Raw genomic sequence first — 26,754 nt, 5'->3', positions numbered from 1 at the left:
ACATTTGATATAATTTATATACAATTTAATGTCCCATCTTAATTCATTTGCAGATTTTGCAATTCAAGATAAAGCTTGACTTCAGGGTTGCTTCACTTAACAGTGGATGGAGTTGATCTTAAACCTAAATTGAAATGTCAGTTGATGTAACGGATCCAGACCAAATAATTATTAAAACCTGAAGTATTAAATATTTAGCTTTGCTGAAATGCCAAACAGTATAAATTTTGACTTAAATATTTTTACAAAGTACATCTGGCCAACTTAGTATTATGTTATCTGCCTAAATAACTGACTGAAGAATATATTCTAGAATAGGGCTATTCAAACACGTGGCCCACGGGCCAGATGCGTTATGTGCTGGTCATGCTTGGTTTAGCCAAGGGGAAAAAAGTCCCAATACATGGTATACCACAACTATGCGCGTTGGACACCCATTCTAGAAGATATAGTCTAATATAATATGTATGTATGTATGTATATGTATACGTGTATGTATGTATGTATGTATATATGTGTGTGTGGAGGGAGGGAGGAAGAGAGAGAGAGAGAGGGAGAGAGAGAGAGACTCCCTCCAGGGTCACATGTGCTCCTGCAAGTCTTAGTTGAAACCAGAGGGAGTTAGAGGGAAAATGAATTCACCTTAATTAATTCAGCCAACTCTTATTTTTATTCTCCCAATGTCTCATTAGAAAATATAGATGTAAAAAAATGGCATGTTGTATAAGATGCTTTTAGTTCAGTTTATTATGGTTCCAAGATGTATCATGCTATTATGTTGTTTTGTGTTATGTGGTTTTGGTTACATATAGATTTATAGAGAAAACAATTTAAAATTGTAATACAGAATACATTCAGAGTTCCAGCTAGTTGTTCCAGTCTGTCTTTGTTTTGTCCCTAAACAAGTTGGCACATACTAATTCTTCTCTGAGTTGTTGCAGAATATCCTATTTTAGTGTTTTTATAGTTATAAACACTTCCTTGGGGTTACCTCTTCTCTTAGACACACCAGTTTACTCATATATAGGTAAATGCTTAGAAAAGTACAATAAATAATAAACAGAAATAAAAGTAATGCAACAACCACTCCTATTTTTAGCCAAAAATGCAGGTCACCACAGACATTGCATGCACCTAACTGCTAAAACAAAGTTGTTGCATTAACCCTGGGTCTGCTCCTTTGCCTCAGCCGCTCAGTACACAAAACCAACCGTTTCCAACAACAGTGAAAATTAGAGTAGAATGGTGTTACAGGTATGTCCAAAATTGTACTGTACACTTTTTAGTCCCATTTCATTTGCTGGATTACCAGGCTGAATTCTCATTCAGCTTGTCCTTAAACTCAGTGAGAGGTTTTACTACTCAACCTCATCATATTTCTTTAAAGATTTCCTTTGAAGGCCTCCTCTCAGACCCCATACGTTGTTATCCTCCTAGTCCTCAGCCTATTCCTGTCTACAATAGTAAGTTTTACTTTCAGTAGGCCCTGGCTCAAGTTTTCTCTTACAGCCTCTCCGGGCCTTCAGAGAACACGTGAGACATGGGGCCGTGGGGCTGTTTTTTTGCACTATCAGTCTTAATCTCCTAACGCGACTTTTTAAATTCAAGACTCGCTAGTCACGAACTGTGCGAAGACCGTGGCGCTGTTAGGTCGCCCAGGCAATCATTCGGTCATATCCTCTTCTTGCAGCCGGTACAGCCATTCAAGCCGGAGGACAACGGGAAGGGCTGCTAAAGCTCTTTGCATTTTTACTGGCTGCAATTCTTGTGGACGATTTCTCCAATATTCTGACTTTCGCATTCCTTTTTAGCGGGAAGGACGCGCTTTCGCTGCCTCTTCCGGGACCGGGGAGGGGAGCTGCGAGGGAGGCGGCCTGCTGAGGCCCAGCCCGCCGGGAGTTTGGCTGAGTGGCGGGCGGAGGGACGGACGAAGCCAGACTGCTAAGCTTCGGCTCGTTAGAGGGAGCTATCGGCCGGAGACAGCGGGGCTTGCTGCAGTGAGCGACCTGCTCCTGCCTTCGCTTCCACCTCCTCGAGAGCCAGCGAAACTTGCCGGCGAGCCGAGTTAACCGCAGGAGAAAGAGGCGGCGTCGAGGGGTCACGGCGCAGCCTCTTCGCGGCAGTCGAGGTGGGCGAGGGCCCTGGCGGCCACGGTTGCCACCGTTATGAATCCGACGGACTCCACGGAAACGGCCTTGGAAGGAAAGCCGCCTGGTCGGAGGTAGGAAAGTCCCCACCCATCCTTTGCCCGCGAGCGGCGCCTCTCGAGAGGGGAAGAGAAGGGACTGGTGGCGCGAGAAATAAGTAAGGGAGCCTCGGAGCCCCTGGCGCCCTCGCTTCCCCGGGGCTCTTCGGGAAACAGCCCCTCCTGGGGGAGAAGCTGGGGACAGAGGCTCTTGGCGCCCTTGAAAGGACCCCCCTGTGCCGCCCGAGGCGAGGTTGGGGCGCTTCCTTCCCATTGGCGCTCTCTTCAGATCCTCCCCTTGCTCTGGGTGAGCAGCGCGGCGTGGCGGCGATGATGGAGGAGGAGAAGGAGGGCGGCTGTCGCCCTTGAGGAGGCTGCCCTGGAGCCCGAGGTTGAACTTGAAAAGGGACAAGGGTCGTCATGTCCACGGCTGCCTTTCTGGGCTCATTTTGGGGCAAAACGGGGAGATGCCTCCTTCGGGATCATGACCCTTTCAGGGCTTTCATTCCGGGGGGGGGGGCGACGACGGCGGTCGGTCGGAGGAGAGCGATTCACGAGTGTCCTAGGTAGGCAGCGGTGCTGTTTGCGAAAGGTCCCCTACTTGTGGCTGAGGAGACACACCGTTAGTGCCCTTGAAAGAAGTTCTCAACCGGGAGGAAGGATCCAATCCAAGCCCCTGGGAGAGACCCATTCCCAACCTTTATAAACTTTGAGCCGAGTTTGACCCGGAATGTGCTCTGTTCCCGCTAGATTCCTTTCTGTTTCCCCCGAATTGGAACAAAGGTTCAGGATTGCAACTTCCCGCGCCATTAGAGGACGTGAGGGGGAATTCCAGTTTTTCTTTATTTCTTGTGAATGTAAAATAATAGTGTATTTCGAGGCGCTTCATATAGGTGAATGGGTCGCTCCTGATGCTTTCGAAAAGACCTTGAGTGACCATGCTCCCCTCTCGTGTCTGTTTATCCCTTGCTATGAAAATGTACCCTTTCAACTTCTCCTATAGGGAGGAAGTTAATTTTAATACGATATGGTGAAACTCATGGTTTGGAGGGAGAATTTTCTCACTATCCTTCAGCATAAATGCTTCTGAGCACCGCGGAGTATTACGCTTAGTTCTCTATTTGGCCAGGGCACGAGTAGAGCTTCTCTTCTCTTTGAAGCCTTTGCAAACTTGTGTATGTCCAGAGAGAGCTCGAACCTGTCTCCCACGATCCGAAATATTCCTCAACGGCGGCTGAGATTGAAGACATCCTCCGCGTCTTTTTCCTGCCTTACGGCGCACGGCGCTCCGATACCCCAACAGGTGCGGGAGTTGCGCTTGCTGCCCTCTTCCTCCCGGGAGGAGAAGCGGATACACCACCCGGAGGGATTCGCGGCGGAATCCAGCCTTTTCTCTTGAGAAAGGTGCGCGAATCGCCGTAGGCCCCGAATATTGTGCAAACCTTGTTAGGGTGTGATAGGTCTTCTGGACGGCGCAGTCCCTTGAAACGGAGCTGTCTCCGGCATTTGTGCAGTTTCAGGCTCTTCTAGTGATCTATCTCCGCTTGTTTTTTCCCCCCCTTAGAGAAGTGCAAAGGAAATAGGGAGTGTTCCCAGGCCATTCCGTTGGGTCCAGGCCAGCAACCTCCATGTCCATGAGACCGCCGTTATCCCGCCAGAGTTGCAGCCACTGCCTCCACTTCCTTCTCCTTCACCGGCAGCCACCGATCAAGGCACCCCCCTCTATTGCTAAGGCCATCAGGCCCACTTCTCTGGGCCCTCCCGTTTCCTTTCCTCTGCGTAGCAGAAGGTGAGTGATCGAGTGAATAGTGTGGGCTGAACCTTTCTTTCTATTCTCCTTCCCCAACCCTTTAGTATTCTATATACTCCAGACACAAGCATTGAATTTAGTAAATCCTACTCGTCCTTTGGGATGGAGTCTCCAGTCTTTGTTCCCCTTTGCTACGTATTTGTCATTTAAACTGATGCTTTTGTATTTTTATTTCACTGTTTCCTTGTTATTTAGGAGTTGAGGTAATTTTAATCATTGCTAATTAATGGGTTTGTCATTTTTAAAATCATTTATAGAAAGCATTTATATAGTGCTTCACACTAAAATCTCAAGGCATACACTTAAAAGCATAATAGTTGCTCTGCATGTTTTCATTTTTTCTCTTTACCTACATTTCCTCTTACAAAATAAAGTGCAGATAAGTATTCTTGATGTTAATGTGTAACCCATCATTACAATTTTTTATTGAGGAAGAGCAAAGGGAATTCTTTGTCTCAAAAGATCTGGCCTTTGTATATAACATAATTAGGTTTCTCTGTGTTACCAGATGGAATGTACATTTCCTTAATATGCTTGCTGTGGCATACTTAAGACATTGAAAATGAAGATTTACTTCATATGCAATTATTTTATTGAGAGATAAAATTATATCCTTGTCAAATGTATATTCTTGTAAAAACACAAACCTTATGGGTATGAGGAACAGTTTTGTAAGATTTCTTCTAACAGTTATGAATATAACAATAATACAGATAAATAATTATCATCATTAGCCTGCAGTGAATTTTATTATGTTTTTTAAAAAAGATTTGAGAACAATATTTATGTAGTCATCTAAAAAATTGAAAAAAAAATGAAAATACTTGCAAAATATATTAGCATATTTTTAGATGAAAATCTTTTTGATCAGGAAGGATTTTTTTTTAAAAAAAAACATGTGTACTTTATGCTAAGTAATTTTTCTCTTTCTTATCCTGTAGGAAAAGACTACAAACTTCTGTGTGAAAAGAATGGCTATAACTTTGGAAAAGGCCCAAAGGGCAGGCTATATATTTCTGAAAGCACTGTTAAGATTTAGCTTCATGGTTGCTAATAACCTTGTTGCTCTTCCGTCCTATATTTTGTACTTGATAGTACTGCAACCTCTTCGATTGTTGGATAATAAATGGTTTTGGTATATCGAAGGAGTATTATTTAAATGGCTTTTAGCCATGGTGGCATCCTGGGGCTGGTGGGCAGGATATACAGGTAAGAACATTTTCTTGATATGAAGCATTTATATACAGTGATTACATGATGCATGCCTCAACCACATTTAGGCTACTAGAATATATGAACTCTACCTGTGCTGTTAATTTATGACACAGTTTGCTATGCAAACCAAACATTTTGGTTAATTGATTAAACCATAGTTCAGTTAAGGATATTGTACAAGCAGCAAATATGTTTAGATATATTAGTATATTCTTAAAATATTTGCATGTGTTCTTGCACAGATACAAAAAATGCCAGAGTATTACAAATTAAGTTGTCTTTTTGTCCACATTGTTGTACCTTGCTCAAAGTAGTGTAAAGTATACATGGCAGCTAAAAAACCCAGTACCAAAGTGATGGTTCAACAGAAAATGTATATTACACTATATATAAATGAATTCTGAAGTTCATTTAGTTCACTCTTGCCTCAGAGGCATTCTTAAACATGCTTTTATTTGATACTTTTTAAAAAGGCAAGTTGATTTTGAAGAGAAAAAAAAGCTGTATTGAATTCAGATTCAAGTAGATTACCAAAAGAAACCTTCATTTTTTGGGGAAGAGCAGGTTATATTGAATCTACATGCTATCCTAGGTGCTGTTATTTGGGTTGCATTGAAATTTGTGGGTTGGAAACTTGCAGAGCTTGAATATATTCAGCACATTAAACCAAAAAGTGGTTTGTTCGCATTTGTAGCCTATAGTATTGTGCAAAGTTAGCTGTAGTGATTTGTCAACTATAGTGTATGAGCTGTGTGAATTTAATCAGATTTGTTCAATAAATCATAGTTAAAATATGAAAGACTCAGACATGAAATCAGCCACAGTGAATGCTGCAATTAATTATTTTTTTTATGACCATCACAAATAGTTTGTGGAAATGTTTCTGTGAATGTCACCCTTTACTATTTCATTTTCATTGTTTTATTGCCATATTCATCCAAATAGTGTTGATAACCAATGTGATAACTTGGATGGTTACAGAAAAAGGTAATAATAATATAATTGAGACTCTTTAAACCATGAAGGTCAATTCTCTGTTCAAAGGAAGAATTCATATGAAAACAGTGATAAATTGGTTGTACACATCTGCTTCTGCTGAACTCATCCACTTTTGGGGGAATGAAAAGTGTTTCTTTGAATAAGTGGGTATACTGTTAAACTGCTCTTTCTGTTAGGATTTTCTTCTTGACATTCAGCTGACATTTGCTGTCTTGTAACCTAATTTCATCATTCTGTATCTTTTTGGGTTGATGGAGGACAGATCTTGATGTTCTGTATTTGTACCCTTTCTGGCGCTTAGAAAAGTTTTCTCATCTCCTCTTTCAGTTGTCCTAAGGCAAAACATATCTAATTCCTTCTGTCTATCCTCATAGAATTTAGTTTCTAATCTCATGATAATTTTCATTGCTGTTTTTTGAACTTGATCCAATTTGGCTAATTCTGTAAAGTATGATGATTGGAGATGACAGATTTCTGGTGAGAACTAATAAGTAGGACTAAAGTAGAATTATTTACAGTTTGGAAGCCATACTTCTGTTGATATATTGCATTTGCCTTTTTTGCAGCCACATTGCACTGGTGACTCATTCACTTAAATTACTATTGCAGGGATGTCAAACAGGCGGCCCTTGGGCCGGATGCATCACACACAGGTCGTGCCTACCCCAGCTCCACAAAAGGGCAAAATGTCGCAAAATGTCATGTGAGGCAACATGATGCCGCAAGTTTGACACCCGTGCACTATTGCAAGATCAGATATTATCAAGTTCATATCTGTACATTTGGTTTCTGCTCTCTCTAAAAACATTATTATTTTCAGCCCTCTTATCTAATAAATCAAAAACATTTTAATTACTTCTGTCTTCTAGAATATAAGCTGTTCCATCATTTTTGGTTCCACCAGACCTATAATAAATAAGTATTCTCTGTTTTCTGAATTAAGCCTGAACTAAAAATATTTAAAAATTTGAGGACGGCCAAATCCTATGGTATTTCAACTGATACTTCATTCCATTGTAGTGAATGTCTGTTGATAAGCACACATTCAGTATGATTTTGATATCTGCTCTATATCCATGTATTTTTCATGCCATCCAGGTCATATTTAATTACTGTACCATGCTAATAATTATGTTTGTGAATTATGTACACACACATAATCAACATAATTCATGAATGATCAGTGGATACTGCATGAAAGAAATCTATATAACTCCTGCTAGTAAGTAATTGATAAAGAGAAATTCCTCTGTAGATGCAGCATTGTCAACACATTATAGCAGTTGGCATGATCTGTAGAATAGTTCTTCATGCTTATTAAGACAACTAATTTTTAAAATAAAGGGTGCATTTTAAAAATATTTGAAGGGATATACTCTTACCTGTGATTCTGTATCTGTTTGAAATATGTACTATTTTACCTGATATCTGGACATTTTAAAATAAAAAGTTGTATGTTGGTGTTTTTAATCATACAATTTTGGGCTAATATACAATATGGGTATTTATAAAATGCAACCTTATGCAACCTCTATTAAGTTTAAGTAGTGAATTTCAGCAGTGCAGTTTAAGATAGAAAATTAAAAAAAGCAGTTGTGGATACCTAAAATGTGGCTGTGCTATTTTCAAAGCGATTAAGTATAGTTCATGCCACCCAAAAGTTGCCTAAGTTTATTCTGATAAGAGTTGTCAGAAAATGTTAATAATTAAAAATGAGTTTTATAATACTGTATTGTATAAGGCAATCTGCCAGTATTCATCTTCAAATTAGTTTGGTGTTCTATAAATTAATTCGGCAGGTTTATATTATAAATGTTAACAAATATGGCATTACTATGTCACAAATATTCAGTCATATATCTAGGATATTTTGGTTTGCACTTCATATCAATTCAATTTGAAAATGCTCAACTGAATCTGATAGGAACAATGAGTAAGTTACCTACCTTAGTGACACATATCAAGAAACAGATGGCAGTCTCAGTTTGTATGGAGGAGCCATTTTGGACAGCTTTCCAGCTACCTATGTAGTAGATTGTTTACTATAACTTTCTTCCATATAATTTAAAATGTAAAATTCACAGAGATTGATCAAATGGAGCCACCAGAGTTAGGATTGGCAAAGACGTATTCTACTCACCTTCTGTCACAGTTCTAGTTCCTTATAAGTACTTGAAGGAGAAAAGAAAGAAGAGCACACAACAGGAGAAGCCTATGTTGTATGATGGATATTCTAATTATTTTCTCTGGGTTTGGAAACGGAGAGGGATAAATAACCTCAAAATGTCCTCTTTGTAAAAGTACTAGTAACTAACCTTGGGTACACATGGATAAAACTTTGGATGCACATTTCCATTTTTAAGCCTGGAAATGTCCTGACTACAGGGAGAGTCCAACAAAGTAAGTGTAATGGAAATGCACCATTTTAAGTTTATATTAGGAGATTTCATCTTCTAAAATGTTTTTAGTATCTTATTACTACCTACCTTTAGTAAATATATTTACTGAATATTTTGCTACTGCTGCAGGCAGGCTTTTGATGGCAAAAAAATTATGGGCACACCAATGCTACACTATAGCATGATAGAATTGTCTGGGATTAAGTTTTGAAATACTTGCATATTGCCAAATATATGGCAGTCATCAAACAACTCATGAGAGTTTAAATATATTATTTTATTGTTATTTCTAAATAATGGTAAACTGCACTATTGGCTTTTTTGGTAGAAATGTCAATATCAGTGGACAACTTTTTTTTTCAAGTTTTGCTTTTTGAAAAATGTTTGATTATGAAAACCCCTTCAAACTGAACACAGATATAGTTTCAGAATGACTATATCATGTGGAAATCTTCAGAAATATGAAATTAATTTTAATAACTATAATGTATTTAATGCATTTAATCACGTTTCCGACATGCTGCATGGGTTCAACAGGGCTAAAAGCATTTTGCTGCTGATTTTTTGTTTGTACTCAGTGTCTGATGTATCTTGCTAAAGTGTCACCAAACATTGGCCAGAATTGGTGGATTTCAATTGCATTGATAATGTTTTTCCATTGTGGTAATGTCCTGGTGAAACCTTTCACTATGTTCATCACTGACTGCACCTAGAAGTCCAAGTGTGATTGCAGAAAATGATTCTACAGTGACATGTTGTATTTCATGTTCTTGTATACTGTAAGAAGTTTGTCAACCAGCTTAATGTAGTTTGGTGGTCTGGAGTTGCCAAGAACATTCTCAGCTACATCCTTGGATGCTTCCCAGGTGATTTTCTCTGGCCACACTAATATATCTTTGAACTGCTTGTCATTGATGACATCTGGTCTGTGGACAAATAATAATGACTTCTTTAATATTGATATCGGTTATTCTTGCAAACACCTGTCTCAAATAACGAAAACCTCAACTTATTGCTTTCACAAAAATTTTAATTAGTCTGAATTTCAAGTGAAGCAGAGGCAAAAAAACCTTTTTGTCAGTTTTAATAGGTGGTTTGTGTGTCACTTTTTTTCCTCTTGGAAGCAAATTATTTCGGAGTGGCCATTTGTTTTAATGCAATGCAACTCTCTTGCATGGCTGTTCCATTTGCATATGTAACAACAGAATTTGGTATATCTAAGCTGCATCCGAAGTAGCCAGACCTACTACTTTTAGATCTTCGTTATTCCCGTTGTATTTGATGTACTGGATGTGCTTCAACAACTGTTACATGTTTTTATATGTTTCTTTAATGTGTGCAGCATAGCCAATAGATGTGAAGTGTGGACATTGCCATTGTGTAAAAACAGAAGATTTCTATAAAATGATATGTGATAGGTTAAACTGAGGATCATTTTTGTGATTAGCAGCCAAACATCTTTTAAGATACACCCCAAATCTTGGTTGTCAGTGTATTCAATGACACACCTAAAGGGTATTTGAGATCACAAAATTGGGTCTGGAGATTGAATATAACATATCCATTGCAACCTTAAGGCTGCAAATTGATTTCTGTTTAACATAAAATTTGTGATTATTCATTCTTCAAGGTGAAATGACACAATGTTTTAATTAGTTAATCAAATGGATGTGTAAGGCATTCATTGTATCTTGGATTTCCCAACTAGTAATTAGACCTGGTTTACAAGTTCTGTAAAGCTACCGTATTTGTTTTTGGCTTGTTGACTGAATGACAAAATAACACTATGCTAGGCCATACACCAAGCTTCACAAGGCATAAAGTTTGAGTTCATAAAACAGTCTAAGCACAAACATGTAAATTGCATTTTGCCTCAGCCAGGCAAAGTAAACCTCGGGTGTGAGTCAAGGATGTGCGTGTGTGCTCATGCTCTTTTATGACTGAACATTACAGGTAGTCCTTGACTTACTACCGCCATTGAGCCCAACATTTCTGTTGCTAAGTGAGACGTTTGTTAAGTGAGTTTTGCCCCATTTTATGACCTTTTTTGTCACAGTTGCTAAGTAAATCACTGCAGTTACTAAATTAGTAACAGTTGTTAAATGAAGCTGGATTCCCCATTGACTTTGCTTGTCAGAAGGTTGCAAAGGATGATCATATGACTGAGTTACTTCAGCCGTCATAAACATGAATCAGTTGCCAAGCATCTGAATTTTGATCATGTAACTATGGTGATATTGTGATGGCAATAAGTGAAAAACTTACTTTTCTTCTGTGCTGTTGTAACTTTGAATGGTCACTAAACAAACTCTTGTAAGTCGAGGACTACCTGTAACTTAGTCAACTTGAGTTATTTGGAATTATTGTTATAATTGTTACTAAGGTATAGCTTGTTTTCAGGTTTAAATTTAAAAAAATACTCAAAAATAGTCACAACGCGTTTTAGGCTTTATTTGGAACTTCTAAGGATAATAAAGCTTCTTTGAGCAAAAAGAAGTTGGTTTTATATTACACTTTTGTTACTGTAATTATGTCAAGCTTATCAAGAAAGAATTCTGAGAGTGCTTCTATATATGGAAATCATAATATGTTAAGGAAAAAGAGCTTTTATAAAGTTGTTTCCTGGTGAAAATTTATGATGCTAAGTGAAACAGATGCTGTGAGTTTTTTCCTATTTTACAATCATTCTGACTACAGTTGTTAAGTGAATCACTACAGTTGTTAAGCTAGTAATATGGTTGTTAAATTAAACTGGCTCCCCCATTGACTTTGCTTGTCAGAAGGTCGCAAAAGATGATTATGTCACCCTGAGACACTGCAACTTTCATGAATGTGAGCCACTTGCTAAGCATCTAAAATTTGTTTATGTTACCATGGGGATGCTACAACAGTTGTAACCATGAAAAACTGTTGTAAGTCCTGTTTTCAGTGCCGTTGTAACTTTGAATGGTCACTAAACAACCTGTTGCAAGTTGAGGACCACTTGTATATGTTTGCTTCTGAAGATTATGTTGGTTCCCTCTGTTACTTTTCAAAGGATGTTTCTGGAACGTTAGGTATCTCTGAAATTGTAACAGACCTATGGCATTTGGACTGGTCATTTCTCTTACAATGTTTAAGAATTCTTGAATTTACAGTATGGTTGTACAAATTGCAGTAGAATTAAGAAATAATATTAATAAAATGATTTTTCTCTTTATAAAGAATTATCTGTTTAAGGGATTTAATACCGTATTTTTGGGAGTATAAGACACACCTTTTTCCCTCAAAAAAGAGGGTGAAAATCTGAGTGCGTCTTATACGCTGAATACAGCAATTTTGGCCTCATGAAACCGCGCCACCTTTGCAAAAATGGATGTGCAGGGGGTTTGGGAGGCTTGCAAAGGGGGTTTGGGAGGCAGAGAAACACTGAAGAATCTACGGTAGCTATTACTGACTTCATCGCTTCAGAACTTACCGTATTTTTCTGACTATAAGATGCACCGGAGCATAAGACGCACCATGATTTTGAAGAGGTAAATTTTTAAAAAAGGTTTTGTACTCAGCATGCCTCCCAAACCCTCTGTACGTCTTGGTTTTTTGCAAAAAAAGGGGGGGAAATGCAGAGCTTTGGGAGGCTTATAGAGTGCTCCTGGAGGCTGCGGAGGGCAAAAATGAGCAATGACCATTTTGCTCATTTTTGCTATTCCCCCCCCCAGCTCCCAGAGTACTCTACAAATCTCCCAAAGCCTCTGCATGCCCTTTTTTTGTGAAAAATGGGCCATTTTTCATTTTTTGTGCCCCCCCCCTAGGAGCACTCTATAAGCCTCCCAAAGCTCTGCATGCCCCCCCTTTTTGTTTTGCAAAAAATGAGGTGTTCAGAGGGTTTGGGAGGCATGCAGAGTGCAAAAACGTTTTTAAAAAATTTACCTCTTCAAAATCATGGTGCGTCTTATACTCCGTGCGTCTTATAGTCAGAAAAATACGGTAAGTTCTGAAGCGATGAAGTCAGTAATAACTAGATTCTTCAGTGCTTCTCTACCTAAAAGATAACAAGCACTAAATTTCATATATGAAATACAGAAAACTGTTCTGGCAGGGGGGGGGAAATCAAACAACCCCCCTCCCCTGGCTGCCCTTTAATTCTTTCCTTACATTTGCATCATGTGCTTTACAGTTATATCATCATCTACTTATTATGGAAGCATTTGGCTTTCCCAGGTGTCAACATTTTTAATAGCTATTTGCTAAAACTGTTTGAACTGTGATAGTTGAGATAATGGCTATTATATCTACATTTTCTACTGGTTGTAAGAATTCATCACCTATGGAAGAACTTATAAAGTAATCTTTACCTGTTTTTCTTACAACTTTAAATATAATTGAGAAACTCGGAGCTGGTAGTTTGCATCTTCCACTTATAGATTTTAAGATTGACTCCAGATAAGATTGCACTCCCACTGAAGAAATAGGATCAAATTTTTAAAAATCAAACGTAATGAACAACTTCAACTGCTTCTCTTCTCTCTTCTTCTGTCTAACGTATGTATAAATGGCCTTGCAGGAAAAAGTAGCTGTAACTGGATGGAAGGGAACAGTTCTCCACAGCAGGCCAGATTGCTGACTTTCCACAATCTCTTGTCCGTATGAATCACAATGTTTCTTAGGATATTGTGTTGTGTTTTCTGATGGAAATAGGGCACATTCTGAAAAAGAAATGGTTAGTAGCTTATTTGACTTAGCTGTGCTTAGATGACTGATTAAAGATAAGCATAGAGAAAAACATCTATATACCATTAAAGAGACAATTAAAAAGCCAAAAAGAAAACAAAAAGACCTAAGGACCGTATTCACCAGCCATCAATAGGATGAGCAGATATTAATATCAGATATAATATCTAGAGCAGACATATCAAAACCAATTGCATCGCGGTACCTTATAGTGAGTTACAAATACTATCTTCTCTCAGCAGCAGCTTTCTCTTTGTAACCCTTGCCATGAATAGCGTTGTTGTAGTAGTTTTCTTGAGGATGGTCTTATGAACATTGACATTTACCAATACAAGAGAGGGCTTTAGTTCTTTAGAAGTTACGCTGGGTTCTTTGAGATCTCCTGGAGTATTACATGCCTTGTTTTCCTGGTTTGATCTTTGTCTATCACTCCTGAGAAACATAACAGTTATGTTGAATTGCCTCCCTTCCCTGGTCTGCCTGACAGTGGCCTGGTAGAATCCAAACACTTTGAAAATAGTTTCATTTGATTAGGACTATCTATCTATATCTATCTGTCTGTCTATCTATCTATCTATCTATCTATCTATCTATCTATCTATCTATCTATCTATCTATCTATCTATCTATCTTCTTGTTTCATTAGGACTATCTATCCATCCATCCATCCATCCATTCCTAAATCAATAACAGGATAAATGTGCTGCTTCTCAAAAATGATTTCTGGTAATCTGAAATATTTCAAGCTATTAATTTCATTTCCACATTTATTTATTTTTTAATTGTCCTTCATTTCAGTGGTAGCCAATCTGGGCAGTTAGACTTTTCTAAAAATTTCCTATGCTATTCTCCACCAGTTGATAGAAATGGCAATCTAGTGTTCAGTAATTGCTTTAAATACCTTTTGTTTCAGGATGGAAGGAAAAAAGACCTTGTAATATTTATTGTACTTTAAGCTAAAGTAGTCTGAGCCTGTTTTTTGTGTGTTGTATATGTGTTAATATTTTTAAATAACCCTTTAATATTGATGCCTACTAGTGCTTTCTGATAAAAAGATAATACAAAAATACAGGAAGCAAATGGACTATTTGCTAGTTGCAGTGGACTATGCTGAACCACTGATTACTTTGAATATGTTGTTCTTTCTTATCTGTGAAATTATCTTCAAAATACCCAAATATTATGTTTTTTGAAATTTTATTTCTACATGTACAATTCATGGGTTGTATCATAGCCTTTAGGCTTTAGTATCAGAATTTTAAAGTACATTTTTATTTTTCAAAATACTTCTCACTTATCAAAGTGAGTTACAGCTTGATCACAGAGCATTATTAATTTGAATATCTTGGTGAATTATCAAAAGGCAAAAAATATAATTGTAATATCTGTAGAGCAGGGGTGTCAAACTCAAGACCCGGGGGCCAAATCCAGCCTGAGGGGTGCTTAGATCTGGCCCGTAGAGCTGTCCTGGAAACAGTGAAGGAGTGGCCTGCAGTGCCTCTGTCAGTGAAAACAGAGCTCGAGCCCCCCTGAGCTCCATTTTCTCTGGCAGAGGGTTGTAGGAGGCCGTTGCAGCCAAAAACGGCACTCGGGCCACTAGAGCTGCCCCCAACATGAATTACGTTGAGCTGGCCACACCCACCCTGGCCACGCTTATCCCCCCCCAGGTCAAACAAAACCCTGATGTGACTCTCAATGAAATCGAGTTTGACACACCTGCTGTAGAGAGATAACATAAGTAGATGAAAGATTGGTTGTCTCAAACCTTCTGTCCCAGAAACCTTCTACCGTCAAAACAGAGTATAGCGCTTCCTCTTGCCTTGGTGCAGCATCTTCGTAATTACTGCTGCTGTTATCTTTCTTCCAGAGAGGTGCTGCATTTGATGTGTGTTTGTGTTTGAACTTGCATATTTTAGGAGTTATGACATGTCTATTAGCTAACATCACCTTAACCTGACCTTGCCACTTGAACATTTTTATGTTTGAAAATGTGTATGTGTATTTTGAACTTAAGATAAAATTTAGACTCTGTACAGTCTTGTCAAATGTATAAGAATAAGAATCTTTTAGTTTTGCTTATTACAGAGGCTTTGAAGATAATAAAAGAAATTCATGTTCTCTCAGGATGACTATTCTCTTCATAGCAAGCTCCAGAAATTTATAATTCTTAATAATGTATCATGCATGATACGTTATTAAGTAAAAAAACTTGATAATTATTAACAGATGTTTTCTTTTATCTATCCATTTTTTTAAAAATGAGAGTAGTAACTAACCTTCTTCAATCTTAAGACCTAATCTATTTTTGGGGGGGGAAGAACATAATTATGATTCTTTTCCATACTGTATTTTTTTAAGGAACATTTTGTAGCCTCCAATGTGTTGCCTGTAACCTTATACTGAACAGATAATAAAATTAAATATTAAGGGAATCAAGGCAACTGTAGAACATATTGTAGTGAGAGAATCCTATCTAAAAGTTTCAGAGTGGAGTTAAAATTAGTTCAGGCTATTTTATAGAATAATACTTGGGAATTAACATTCTTAAGCTTTCCTAGATAACTGAGTTTTACATTATTATTGGAACTCTTGATGGAAATCATTCTACATCTCTAGGAGTACTATTGAGTGACTATATTCCAGGATTCTTTCCTTTTCTTAATGATACATGAAGCTAATATTTCAGTAATACTTACAACAGGCAGATGTTCATATGGGAGAATTCACATATGTATACTCAGAATTGTTCAACCATGATTCTTTCTATCTGCAAGAAAACTAACCAACTTCAGTAGTGGATTACTGCTAGTATCAGTATGCTCATAGGAAAAGTCACAAAGTGGTCCATCATGAGGGAGTAGATTTTAAATTCTGAAAATAAAAACAACATAATTGCCCCATGGTAATTTTAGCAAGTTAGGTTTTGCAGCTCTCCTTGCATGTCCTACTCAGTCATGGGCTATCATCACATGACATTTATACATTGTTAACTAAAGTTGACCCATTTGGTGGTTTGTTAACATAATATAACACTATCCAGGCTGAATTTTTGTGACTCGAATTGGGATTTTATGATACACTAGATTTTTGAATGATTCAGTATTGTGTGTAGACACTTTTATATAGCTGTGAAGGAAAAAGTTTCACTATGTTCAGGTCTTTGTCATTCATCAGTGTTTTTTAAGCTTTAAGCATTTGGTATCAGAATATGAATGCTTGAATTAAAAACTGAAGCATTGTAACATCTTTGCCGTCTTTGTCCCGGTTGGATTGATATTTGTCCAGGAGACTTATGGAAAATATCAGGCTAGAGTAGAAAATTAAGGAAATAATAATAGAAGAATGCAATGGTAAATCATTTCAAGTTTTTGAAAATTAAATAACATAATCATAGCAATAGCAATAGCAGTTAGACTTATATACCGCTTCATAGGGCTTTCAGCCCTCTCTAAGTGGTTTATAGAGTCAGCATATTGCCCCTAACAACAATCCGGGTCCTCATTTTACCCACCTCGGAAGGATGGAAGGCTGAGTCAACCCTGAGCCGGTGAGATTTGAACAGCCGAGCTGCAGAACTGCAGTCAGCTGAAGTAGCCTGCAGTGCTGCATTTAACCACTGCGTCACCTCGGTATTGGGTTCACTTTGTTTGTAAAACATTGTTTTACTTACCATATTTTTCGGACTATAAGACACACCAGAGTATAAGATGCACCAAGATTTTGAAGAGGTAAATTTAAAAAAAAAGGTTTTTACCCTCCTGGGCCCCCAGGAGCACTCTGCAGGCCTCCCAAACTCTCTGCGCATCCTGTTTTTTGTGAAAACAGGGCATGCAGAGAGTTTGGGAGGCCTGCAAAGTGCTTCTGGGGGCTAGGGAGGGCAAAAATGTGATACATGTGGGGTTTGGGAGGTGAAAAACGGGCCCGTCCTGAGCTGCGGATAAAAAGGAACTCCTGCCTGACCTAGAGAACTCCTGTCTGTCACATGGTGAATGTCCTCGTCCTCGACCACCTGGGTCCGGATGGCTCAGCCTCGAGAAAAGCCAGGTTGTTAAAGGCAGGTTCCCTAAATTGCTGGCGCAGGATGATTTCCACTTGCGTGGAGGGAGATTGTGCTGTGATTGCAAATTGTGGGTGGGGGGGAGAAGGTGGGGGGGGCACATGGAGGAAGCTCTACATTGTGCTGTGGGCTTTCCGAAACTCCGGATGGGCTCGGTCTTTCCCTGCTCACTGAACAGAAGAAGCAAGACAACTTCCACTCCTTGGGTGAAGTGGCTCTACATCGCACCGGTCAGAGGGAAGGGGGAAAAAAAAACATGGAGAGAGATGTTTAGTCCTGCCCTGCCATGGGAGGGATAGAGAAAAACAGATTTGAGATTGATAAAAGCCTTACCCTTTAGGAAGATTGAGCCTGTCCGGGGTTTCAGAAAGCCGACAGCATGCCAGCAGAAACTGTGTGTGATTGTCCCTCAAGAGAAATGAGATGCACGGGGTGGGGTTTCCGGATGCCAAAAATGGCTGTATTCGGGGTATAAGACGCACCAACATTTCCACCCTCTTTTAGGGAGAGAAAAGGTACGTCTTATACTCTGAAAAATAAGTATTTTCAAAGATAGTTTCAACATATATGTTCAATATATAGTACATAATTTACAAATTTAAAAACGGAAAATCTAGGGTACTTGTTTCTGGATTTAGAAATTTACCTGCCAGATTACTACATTTTAATTTTGCCTCATTTTTATAAGCCTTCATTTTTTCTTGCCATCATTGTTTTACTTATTTTCAATGATAGTTTTGTCATACACGTTCAATATTTAATAATTTACAAATTTAAAAATGGAAAGCGTAGTGTTTGTTTCTGGATTTAGAAATTTTACTACAAGATTGCTACATTTTAGTTTTGCCTCATTTTATAAGTCTTTGTTTTTTATAATTTGTGTATTATAGGTGAAGTAATCCAAATTTACAAATCAATGTATTGTAATTTGTTGGAATATCTATGAAACATGAATTGCTATCATCTATTTTAAATTTGTGTAAATGAGCATTATTTTAATTAAGTCTGTTCTGTTTTTGCACAGTCATGGAATGGGGAGATGATATTAGAACACTTTCAGAAGATGAAGCTTTGATGCTGGTGAACCATCAAGCGACCGGAGATATTTGCACTCTAATGATGTGCCTTCAAGACAAAGGCACGGTATGCTACTTTGATAGATATTATTGATAAACTGTAGTTGTTAAACAATCTGGGTACTTTTTTCAGAAATATAACATTAGAAGACTCATGCACAAAACCTATGTCCATCCAATACTTCAATCATATTTTATATTTCTGTATCTTCTTAACTTACATTATTTACATGTATATGCTGTAGAAGCAGGACATGCAAATGTTCAGGTCAGGCAGCATTAAAGTCAGTCTGTCTGTCTCTGTCTATCCCAGGATGTCAAACTCACGTTGTCACAGCGTATTGGGACATTTTTACCCTTCGCTAAACGGGGCGTAGCCAACGCGTGACGCATCCAGCCCACAGGCCGGGTGTTTGATAGCCCTGGTCTATCCCTACCTACTTACCTGTTCTGATGTCAGTGAAGATAATAAATAAAAATAAAAATTTGAGTACAGATAGTCCTCAACTTACAACCATTTGTGACTGTTTAAAGTTAGAAATGGCATTGAAAAAAGTTACTACAATTTTTCACCCTTATGACCATTGTAGCATCCCCACGGTCATGTGATCAAAATTCAGATGCTTGGCAACTGATACGTATTTATGACAGTTGCCATTTCCAGGGGTCATGTGATCACCTTTTGCAACCTTATGACAACCAAAGTCAATGGGGAAGGGAGATTCACTTAACAGTTCTGTTACTAACTTAACAACTGCAGTGATTCACTTAACAACTATGTCAAGAAAGGTTGTAAAAAGAGGCTAAACTCACTTAACTTTCTTACTTAGCAATAGAAATGTTGGGCTCAATTGTGTTCATAAGTCAAGAACTACTGTATTGAAGATAAAATAGACATTTAAAAAACGAAATAATCAAATCATCAGACAGTTAGGAGTCTGATGGAAGTCATGCATCTTTACAAATTTCCTAAACCCTGAGAGAATTGGGGCCAGGTGTAAATGCTAAGGGAGTGAGTGCCATAGCAAGAGAAGAGCCACTCCCACATGCCAAAAACATGAGCCTTAGATAGTATAGATATATTTAAGAGGACCTATATTTCTGATCTTACAAATATGAGAAGTTTGCAATAGGTGAAACTGACCCTTAGGTAATCAGGGTTTTACTTTTAAAGACTATAAAGTTGATTGACTACACCTTAAATTGTGCCCAGTAAGGAAATGACTATCAGTACAGAATTTTCAGCAGAGGAATAATTTGAATCCCTATCTTACACCATAGCATTTGCTATTAACTTAAATTTTCAAATACTTTTCAAGGATACTAAAATATGCAGTTGAGCATATTTCAGCACTCAAGATGGAATGTAACCAGGGCATGAAAAGACAGACAAGCTTGACTGTCTCAGGAAGGATGCAGCTGGTACCTTAGATGAGGTTATGTAAGATCCCCCTTTCTGTCTGTCGCTATCACTAAAGAATCCACTCATAGCTGAGGTCAAGAAACATTCCCGCATGGATTCTGATCTTTTAAGGAGAATGCAATTTTATCCAAGAGGTTGAACCTCAGTCCCCAAATCCTGTTTACAATCTTTTCATCTTGTCTTCATCTAATTCAACTGGTTATTTTTCTCTTTTTCTGTCACCCCTCCCATTTTTGAACTTAAGAAAATTCAAAAGTACTGATTGAATTTAATGGTAGAAAGTCATAAAGTTGAGTATCATCAGTGTAATATCACTTATCTGTTTAACACATCTGGAGGTTATAGTGGCAACGGGCTACATGGATTGCCATTGCTAAATAAGGTGGTCATGTGACATGTATTATATTCACAATGCTTAGCAACAGCAATCCCAATTGCTGTTGAAACTTGTGGGCTACCTATACTTTTACATATCTGTTTTTGTTTTAGATGTTTAAATTAGGAAATAGGCGATGGCAATTAGATACCCTAATTTGGTCCTCATGTTTTTTTTCTTATCTCATTTTTGTAGCATAAGAAATTATATCATTCGAAATGGGACAAATAAAATAGAGAACATATAATGGCATGTTCAAAATGAATGTGATGGGTATAATACAAGAATAAGTTTAACTTTGTCAACTTTGTACACCTACACAAATTTTAAAAATTAAGTCAATGGTGTAAATGAATGCTCTCTAAAATAGAAAGGTTTAAATATCCTAAAAAGTATTATTGTGTAGGTATATTTTTTGAATAATCAATATGGTTTTGCAAATCCTGTTTACTATCTACATGTTTGCTCTCTTGCTTTTTCTTACCTGAAATTTAAAAAAATAAAATGCTCATATAGAAATAAAGATTGTGTGAGAGCTTTAAAAATGTTAATTAATGAAAGTTGATTTTAAATAATATGATTTATCCAAGATAGTGAAGAAATAGCTGTCTGTTGATTTTATATAAAGTGACAGTGAGGATTTTAAGAAGGAGAAATATATTGAGGGAATGTTGCTTTAGTAAATACTTCTTGAAAGCTAATAAGCTTTTAGTAAAAATATTTATATGAACATTATAAGAATGCAAGTTGTATTCAGTTTTCTATTTAATAGCAAACATTTTTTGTTTATATGCAGAATGCACACTATTTCTTATCTCAATTTTCCCAGGTTGTTCGTCGGATGATGTGGCTGATGGATCATATATTTAAATACACAAATTTTGGAATTGTATCGCTGATTCATGGAGACTTCTTTATAAGACAGGCAAGAACTACAAATATTTAAATAGTAAAATCTGCTTTCTTAAATATTTATTTGTATCTTGCTATGATTGTCAGTGTATATGAAGAGCCTTGGTGCCTCAGTGATTAGAATGCAGTATTACAGGCTAGCTCTGCCCACAGCCCAAAGTTCAATCCTGATGTGCTCAAAGTTGATTCAGCCTTACATCCTTCCAAGATCAGGAAAATGAGGACCCCAATTGGTGTTTTCAGGATATGCTGACTCTGTAAACCACCTAGAGAGTGCTGTAAAGTACTATGGGGCAGTATATAAATCGAAGTGTGATTGTGTTGCTATTGCTATATATTAAATTGAAATTCATTTCAATTAGTGTCAACTAATGAAAAAAATAACAATGTGGAGAAACACACAGAAACTTTTAAGAATACTGGTTTGGTGTACTGTAGATATGTGCCATTTATTTTCTTCACCCACTTAGAAATACAAGACCTCTAACTACAGCAAACTATGCTTTTTGGGGAACATGGTTTGTCACAAGTTTCTAATCTAATGTAAGATAGGAACAAGTTAATCCAAACTTTTAAAAAATAAAATATTAATCCATATTTTGACTTTGCCTGAATGACTTCTCTATATGCCAGGTGTGTCCCATACTTATTTATTTAAAACATTTATATAGCCTCCTACCTTTCAGACAGCTCTGGGCAACTCACTTTAAAAACAGTAAAATACATTTATCTTAAAGGTTTAGTGTTTTTACACATACAGATGATTCTTGGAAACTGGAGTGGAACAGAATATTTTGCTTCCTTAAATGTCAGGGGACCAGAAATTGTAATAATATATCCTTGGTATACAAAACATTTATATTCTTCATAGAATTACAGATTTGGAAAGAGTTGTTTAAACTTTAAAGTGTAAAATTCATCTTCCAGAAATCTACCTTATAAACCGTATCAATCTCTTCATTTATAATTTGATCTGCATAGTAGGCAAAGAAACCCAATTGAGTGACTTTTGTAGAATACCTTTACTTAATTATTTATTTAGCAAATTCTAAGATACAGTATATTTATTATTATTTATTTATTATTAGACAGACAATATTCTGCTTTTTGGAAACTTGTTTCCTGTTCAACAATGTTTGCAGAAAAAGTAAGTGAAAGAAAAAAGTGATAAGAACAAACAGCTATAAACTTCAAAAGGATTAAAGTGAACATATAGGCTATAAGTTAAGGGGGAAAAAAGGTCCCTGGCGGAAGAAAAGTGAGTTGAAAAATAACATTTCCTAATGGACTATCTTAGAGAGTAGCTAGAGAATGGAAGTAGCCTAACTTCAGACCACAAGGTTAAAACTATTGTGATCATAGCCCTGCAAACTCTGATATCTATATCTATAGATATATCTATATCTATTTCCTGCTCTTCTTTAGGTATAGTTCAGTTCTATAACAGATAGTTTCTTCTCTCCTTTTTCTGATCACTCTAGGTTTCTATGTAAAAATGTAAAAATAAATGAACATAATTTAGAGCCTTTGAATATTAATTTCCATTTGGCTAGAAATTGTTGAGCTTGGGAGACTTAGCAATTAATTAAAAAGCTAGCAGCAAAGTTAATAATGGCAGTAAAATATTTTGATTGGATTTATTCCCAAACAAGTAAAATGGTGTCAATGGGGGAAATATAGAGGACCTAGGGAATGACCTTGAAGACAAGAGGAAGAGTCTGTATCATAGCAATGGTCCATGGTGGGTTCCGGATCCTGTTGCAACAGGCACGGTTGCAATGGGGCCCAGCATCTTCCACACGAACATGCGCAGTGCACCCATGTGTCTTTCCTTCCAGCGATGCCTCCGCGATGCTCCAGCTGCTTGGCAGAGCATTGCGTAGGCGCTGTATGCACCATGCACGCGTGCAGAGGCGCCAAAGGCTTTAAAGACAGGTGAGCGCGGGTAAGCCTTTCAGAGCACCGTACCAGAACGGTACCTAGTGCTCCGGTCAGGCTCCGGTATGCCCATACCAGAGCGTTCTGCCTGTAACCCACTACTGCAATTGTCAGATAAGAGAGGTTTGAATAAACATGACAGGTAGGTCCCTCCCTAGCTCACATGAAGATAAAAATAGAGGAGGACCTATTAATTTGTTACAACAAAAATCTTGATCTATGTGGCATTGTTTTTTTTAATCTGGTCTACCTTGTTGAGCTACAGGGAGAAATGGAAGAATTATTAATTCACAAACAATTAAATTTAATTTGATTGCTTGTTCTCTGGCAAGTTAACTTTTAATTGGATTAGTGCATAACAAGAGTATGAAATGATAAGGGTAATTACATTAGCTTTATTTACCTGGTTGAACAGATTATATGTTCACTTTTTTATTGTTTAGAAAGATTAAACGTATTATTTTTTAACATAAAGCTCATCTCATGATGCTTTTTCAGGTTTTGGATGCTTTTTCTAGGTTAAGGAAGGGGGAGAATTATTTCTAAAAGCTGAAGCTTCCTGCTTAAGTCCAGTGTACATGTATGTAAGATCATTTGTAGAAATAGGATACTTTTTGTAAGAAGTGATTCGATCTTTGCCCATCTGCTAACTTGAACCTTAATGCTAAGAAACTTAGAAATATGAAGAGATAATTTTAAATTTGCATAATTTATATAAATCATTTTAATCTCATGTTCTATCACAATCCCACAAGACTCTGATTGCTTTATGAGAATACAATTAATGCACAGTTGATGCGCAGTCATCTTTACTAGTATGTACACCTAGTGACCATTCATGGAGATTGGGAATCTGAATAGTATTTTCACCAGGACATGTGACAATCTATCAAAGCATTCTCCATGTAGCTCTCCTCAGGTGCCACTCTTGGCATCTGAGGAGGTTCCTTTTCAGTTTCCTTGAGCAAAAGATCATTCTTAATCCTTCTGGTTAGTGGAGGAAATGGAGGAAGGTAAAAATAGAAAACATACACATATAGAGTAAAGCAAAAATCCTGGTGTCATATTTCAAAACACCTTCTGGAAGAGTTCTGTTTTCAGATGCGTCTGTAAGGCAATTCAGATAAGTGCTTGCCTAAGTGGCTGAAATAGCACCTCTGAGGTTTTCCCCCTTCCCCAAACTGTTTTTCTTAGAGGCATCAACTTGATCAGTTCAATTCTAGTGGGTGACTACGTTCCTGATGATAACTTGGTGCCAGGCCATAAAGTATTCTCTAGGTCAGGCCCAGCACTTAAACTTGAATGAAAGCTATCTTTCAGTTCTGTTAATAGTAGTATTATTTTACCATTACTTGTTAGTGAAGTGTAGAAGTTAATATGTATCATGTGGCTTGTAACTACAAAATATATGAATATCTTCTTGCTTAAATAATGGACAACTTCATTATTTATTTTTGTATCTAATTTCTAATAATTCAGGATTCAGGAGTTTATTTGTATGCCGCCCTTTTCCCTGGGGGGACTCAGGGCGGCTCACATCCGAAAGGGAAAGGGGAAACAGACTTTTACATATACGACAACACATAATTAAAAGAAAACACAACATTCATACCATTCGGGAGGGTACAATCTTAGCCCCAGGCCTGGCGGGATAGCCAGGTTCTAATGGCTGTGCAGAAGGTCTGGAGAGTGGTGAGGGTACGAATCTCCACGGGGAGATCGTTCCATAGGGTCGGAGCTGCCACCGAGAAGGCCCTCCTCCGCGTGGTCGCCAGTCGGCATTGACCCGCAGATGGAACCCGGAGGAGGCCCAATCAGTGAGATCTAATAGGTCGTGTGGAGATAATTGGCAGTAGGCGGTCTCTCAAGTACCCAGATCCACTACCATGGAGGGCTTTATGAGTGACAAGTAGCACCTTGAAGCGTATCCGGAGATCGACAGGTAGCCAGTGCAGCTCGCGGAGGATAGGTGTTATGTGGGTGAAACGAGGTGCACCCACAATCGCTTGCGCGGCTGCATTCTGGACTAGCTGAAGTCGCCGAATACTCCTCAAGGGCAGCCCCATGTAGAGCACGTTGCAGTATTCCAGTCTAGAGGTCACAAGGGCACGAGTGACTGTTGTGAGAGCCTCCCGGTTCAGGTAGGGGCGCAACTGGTGCACCAGGTGAACCTGGGCAAATGCCCCCCTGGTCACAGCTGATAAATGGTGTTCAAAAGTCAGCTGTGGATCCAGGAGGACTCCCAAGTTGCGGACCCTATCTGAGGGGTGTAATGTTTGACCCCCCAGCCTGAGAGATGGAATACTTGCCAAATTGGCGGGAGGGAAACACAGCAGCCACTCGGTCTTATCTGGATTGAGAACAAGCTTGTTGACCCTCATCCAGTCCCTAACGGCTTCTAGTCCCTGGCTCATCACGTCCACCGCTTCATTGAGTTGGCACGGGGCGGACAGATACAACTGAGTATCGTCCGCATATTGATGGTATTTTATCCCGTGCCGCCGAATGATTTCACCCAGCGGTTTCATGTAGATGTTGAAAAGTAGGGGGGACAGGACCGAACCCTGCGGCACCCCATAGGTTAGGGGCCTAGGGGTCGATCTCTGCCCTCCAACTAACACCGACTGCGACCTGTCCGAGAGGTAAGAGGAGAACCACCGCAAAACGGTGCCTCCCATCCCCACCTCCCGCATTCGTCGCAGAAGGATACCATGGTCGATGGTATCGAAAGCCGCTGAGAGGTCAAGGAGAACCAGAATGGAGGCGTGGCCTCCATCCCTGGCTCTCCAGAGATCATCGGTCAATGCGACCAAAGCGGTTTCTGTGCTGTAGCCAGGCCTGAAGCCAGACTGGAATGGGTCAAGATAGCTAGCTTCCTCCAAGGACCGCTGGAGCTGAAAGGCCACCACCTTCTCAACAACCTTCCCCACAAAGGGGAGGTTGGAGACTGGACGATAATTGTTAAGAACGGCTGGATCCAGAGATGGTTTCTTCAGGAGGGGCCTCACCACCACCGCTTTGAGTGCGGGGGGGAAGACCCCCTCCTGAAGCGAGGCGGTAACAACCACCTGGATCCGGCCCCGTGTCACCTCCCTGCTGTTAGCAACCAGCCAGGAGGGGCACGGGTCCAGTACACATGTGGAGGCACTCACAGCTCTCATGGCCTTGTCCACGTCCCCTGGGGCAACATCCTGAAACTCAACCCAGCGATGGTCAACCAGATTATCCCCCTGTGCCTCGACTGGATCTGCAGAATCGGAGTCTAACTCCGACCGAAACTGAGCAACTTTGTCTGCTAAGAACTGGACGTACTCCTCAGCCCTACCCTGCAGGGGATCCCCCGTATCCCTCCTATTTAGGAGGGAACGGGTTATCCTAAACAGGGCGGCTGGGCGGGACTCAGCGGAGGCGATCAAGGTGGCAATGTAAGATCTTTTTGCCGTCCTAATTGCCCTAATGTACTCCTTGATGCATGATGTTAAAAGTGCTCGATTCGATTCGGATCTGTTGGATCTCCACAAGTGCTCTAGGCGTCTCTTCCGGCGCTTCCTCTCCTGGAGTTCCTCTGTGAACCAAGGGGGCCTCCTGGATCCACTGCCTCGTAGTGGCGCAATCCGGTCAAGAGACTCCGTCACTGCCGAGTTCCAGGCAGCA

At 38.9% G+C, this 26,754-nt stretch overlaps 1 protein-coding gene across 2 annotated transcripts in view; it reads left to right on the top strand.

Moving 5' to 3' along the window:
* The first annotated feature begins 1,849 nt into the window (after positions 1–1,849).
* LPGAT1 (lysophosphatidylglycerol acyltransferase 1) overlaps positions 1,850–26,754 on the top strand; it is a 57,189-nt gene continuing 32,284 nt past the window's right edge. The window contains exons 1-5 of one of the 2 annotated variants that reach the window (XM_087717751.1): positions 1,850–2,221; positions 3,750–3,974; positions 4,937–5,204; positions 18,400–18,518; positions 21,080–21,175. In XM_087717751.1, the coding sequence (XP_087573877.1) occupies positions 4,967–5,204; positions 18,400–18,518; positions 21,080–21,175 (453 nt within the window). In that variant the 5' untranslated portion in view covers positions 1,850–2,221; positions 3,750–3,974; positions 4,937–4,966. Of the gene's footprint in view, positions 2,222–2,538; positions 2,752–3,749; positions 3,975–4,936; positions 5,205–18,399; positions 18,519–21,079; positions 21,176–26,754 lie in introns of those variants that run through there. The other variant, XM_087717752.1, reaches the window with a different exon arrangement.

The sequence above is a fragment of the Thamnophis sirtalis genome, unplaced genomic scaffold (assembly GCF_051295495.1).
Source record: "Thamnophis sirtalis isolate CommonGarterSnake01/CBP01778 unplaced genomic scaffold, rThaSir2_p1.2 scaffold_6, whole genome shotgun sequence".
In the NCBI taxonomy this organism is placed as follows: Eukaryota; Metazoa; Chordata; class Lepidosauria; order Squamata; family Natricidae; genus Thamnophis; species Thamnophis sirtalis.
This window is presented reverse-complemented; position numbering and strand designations above follow the sequence as displayed.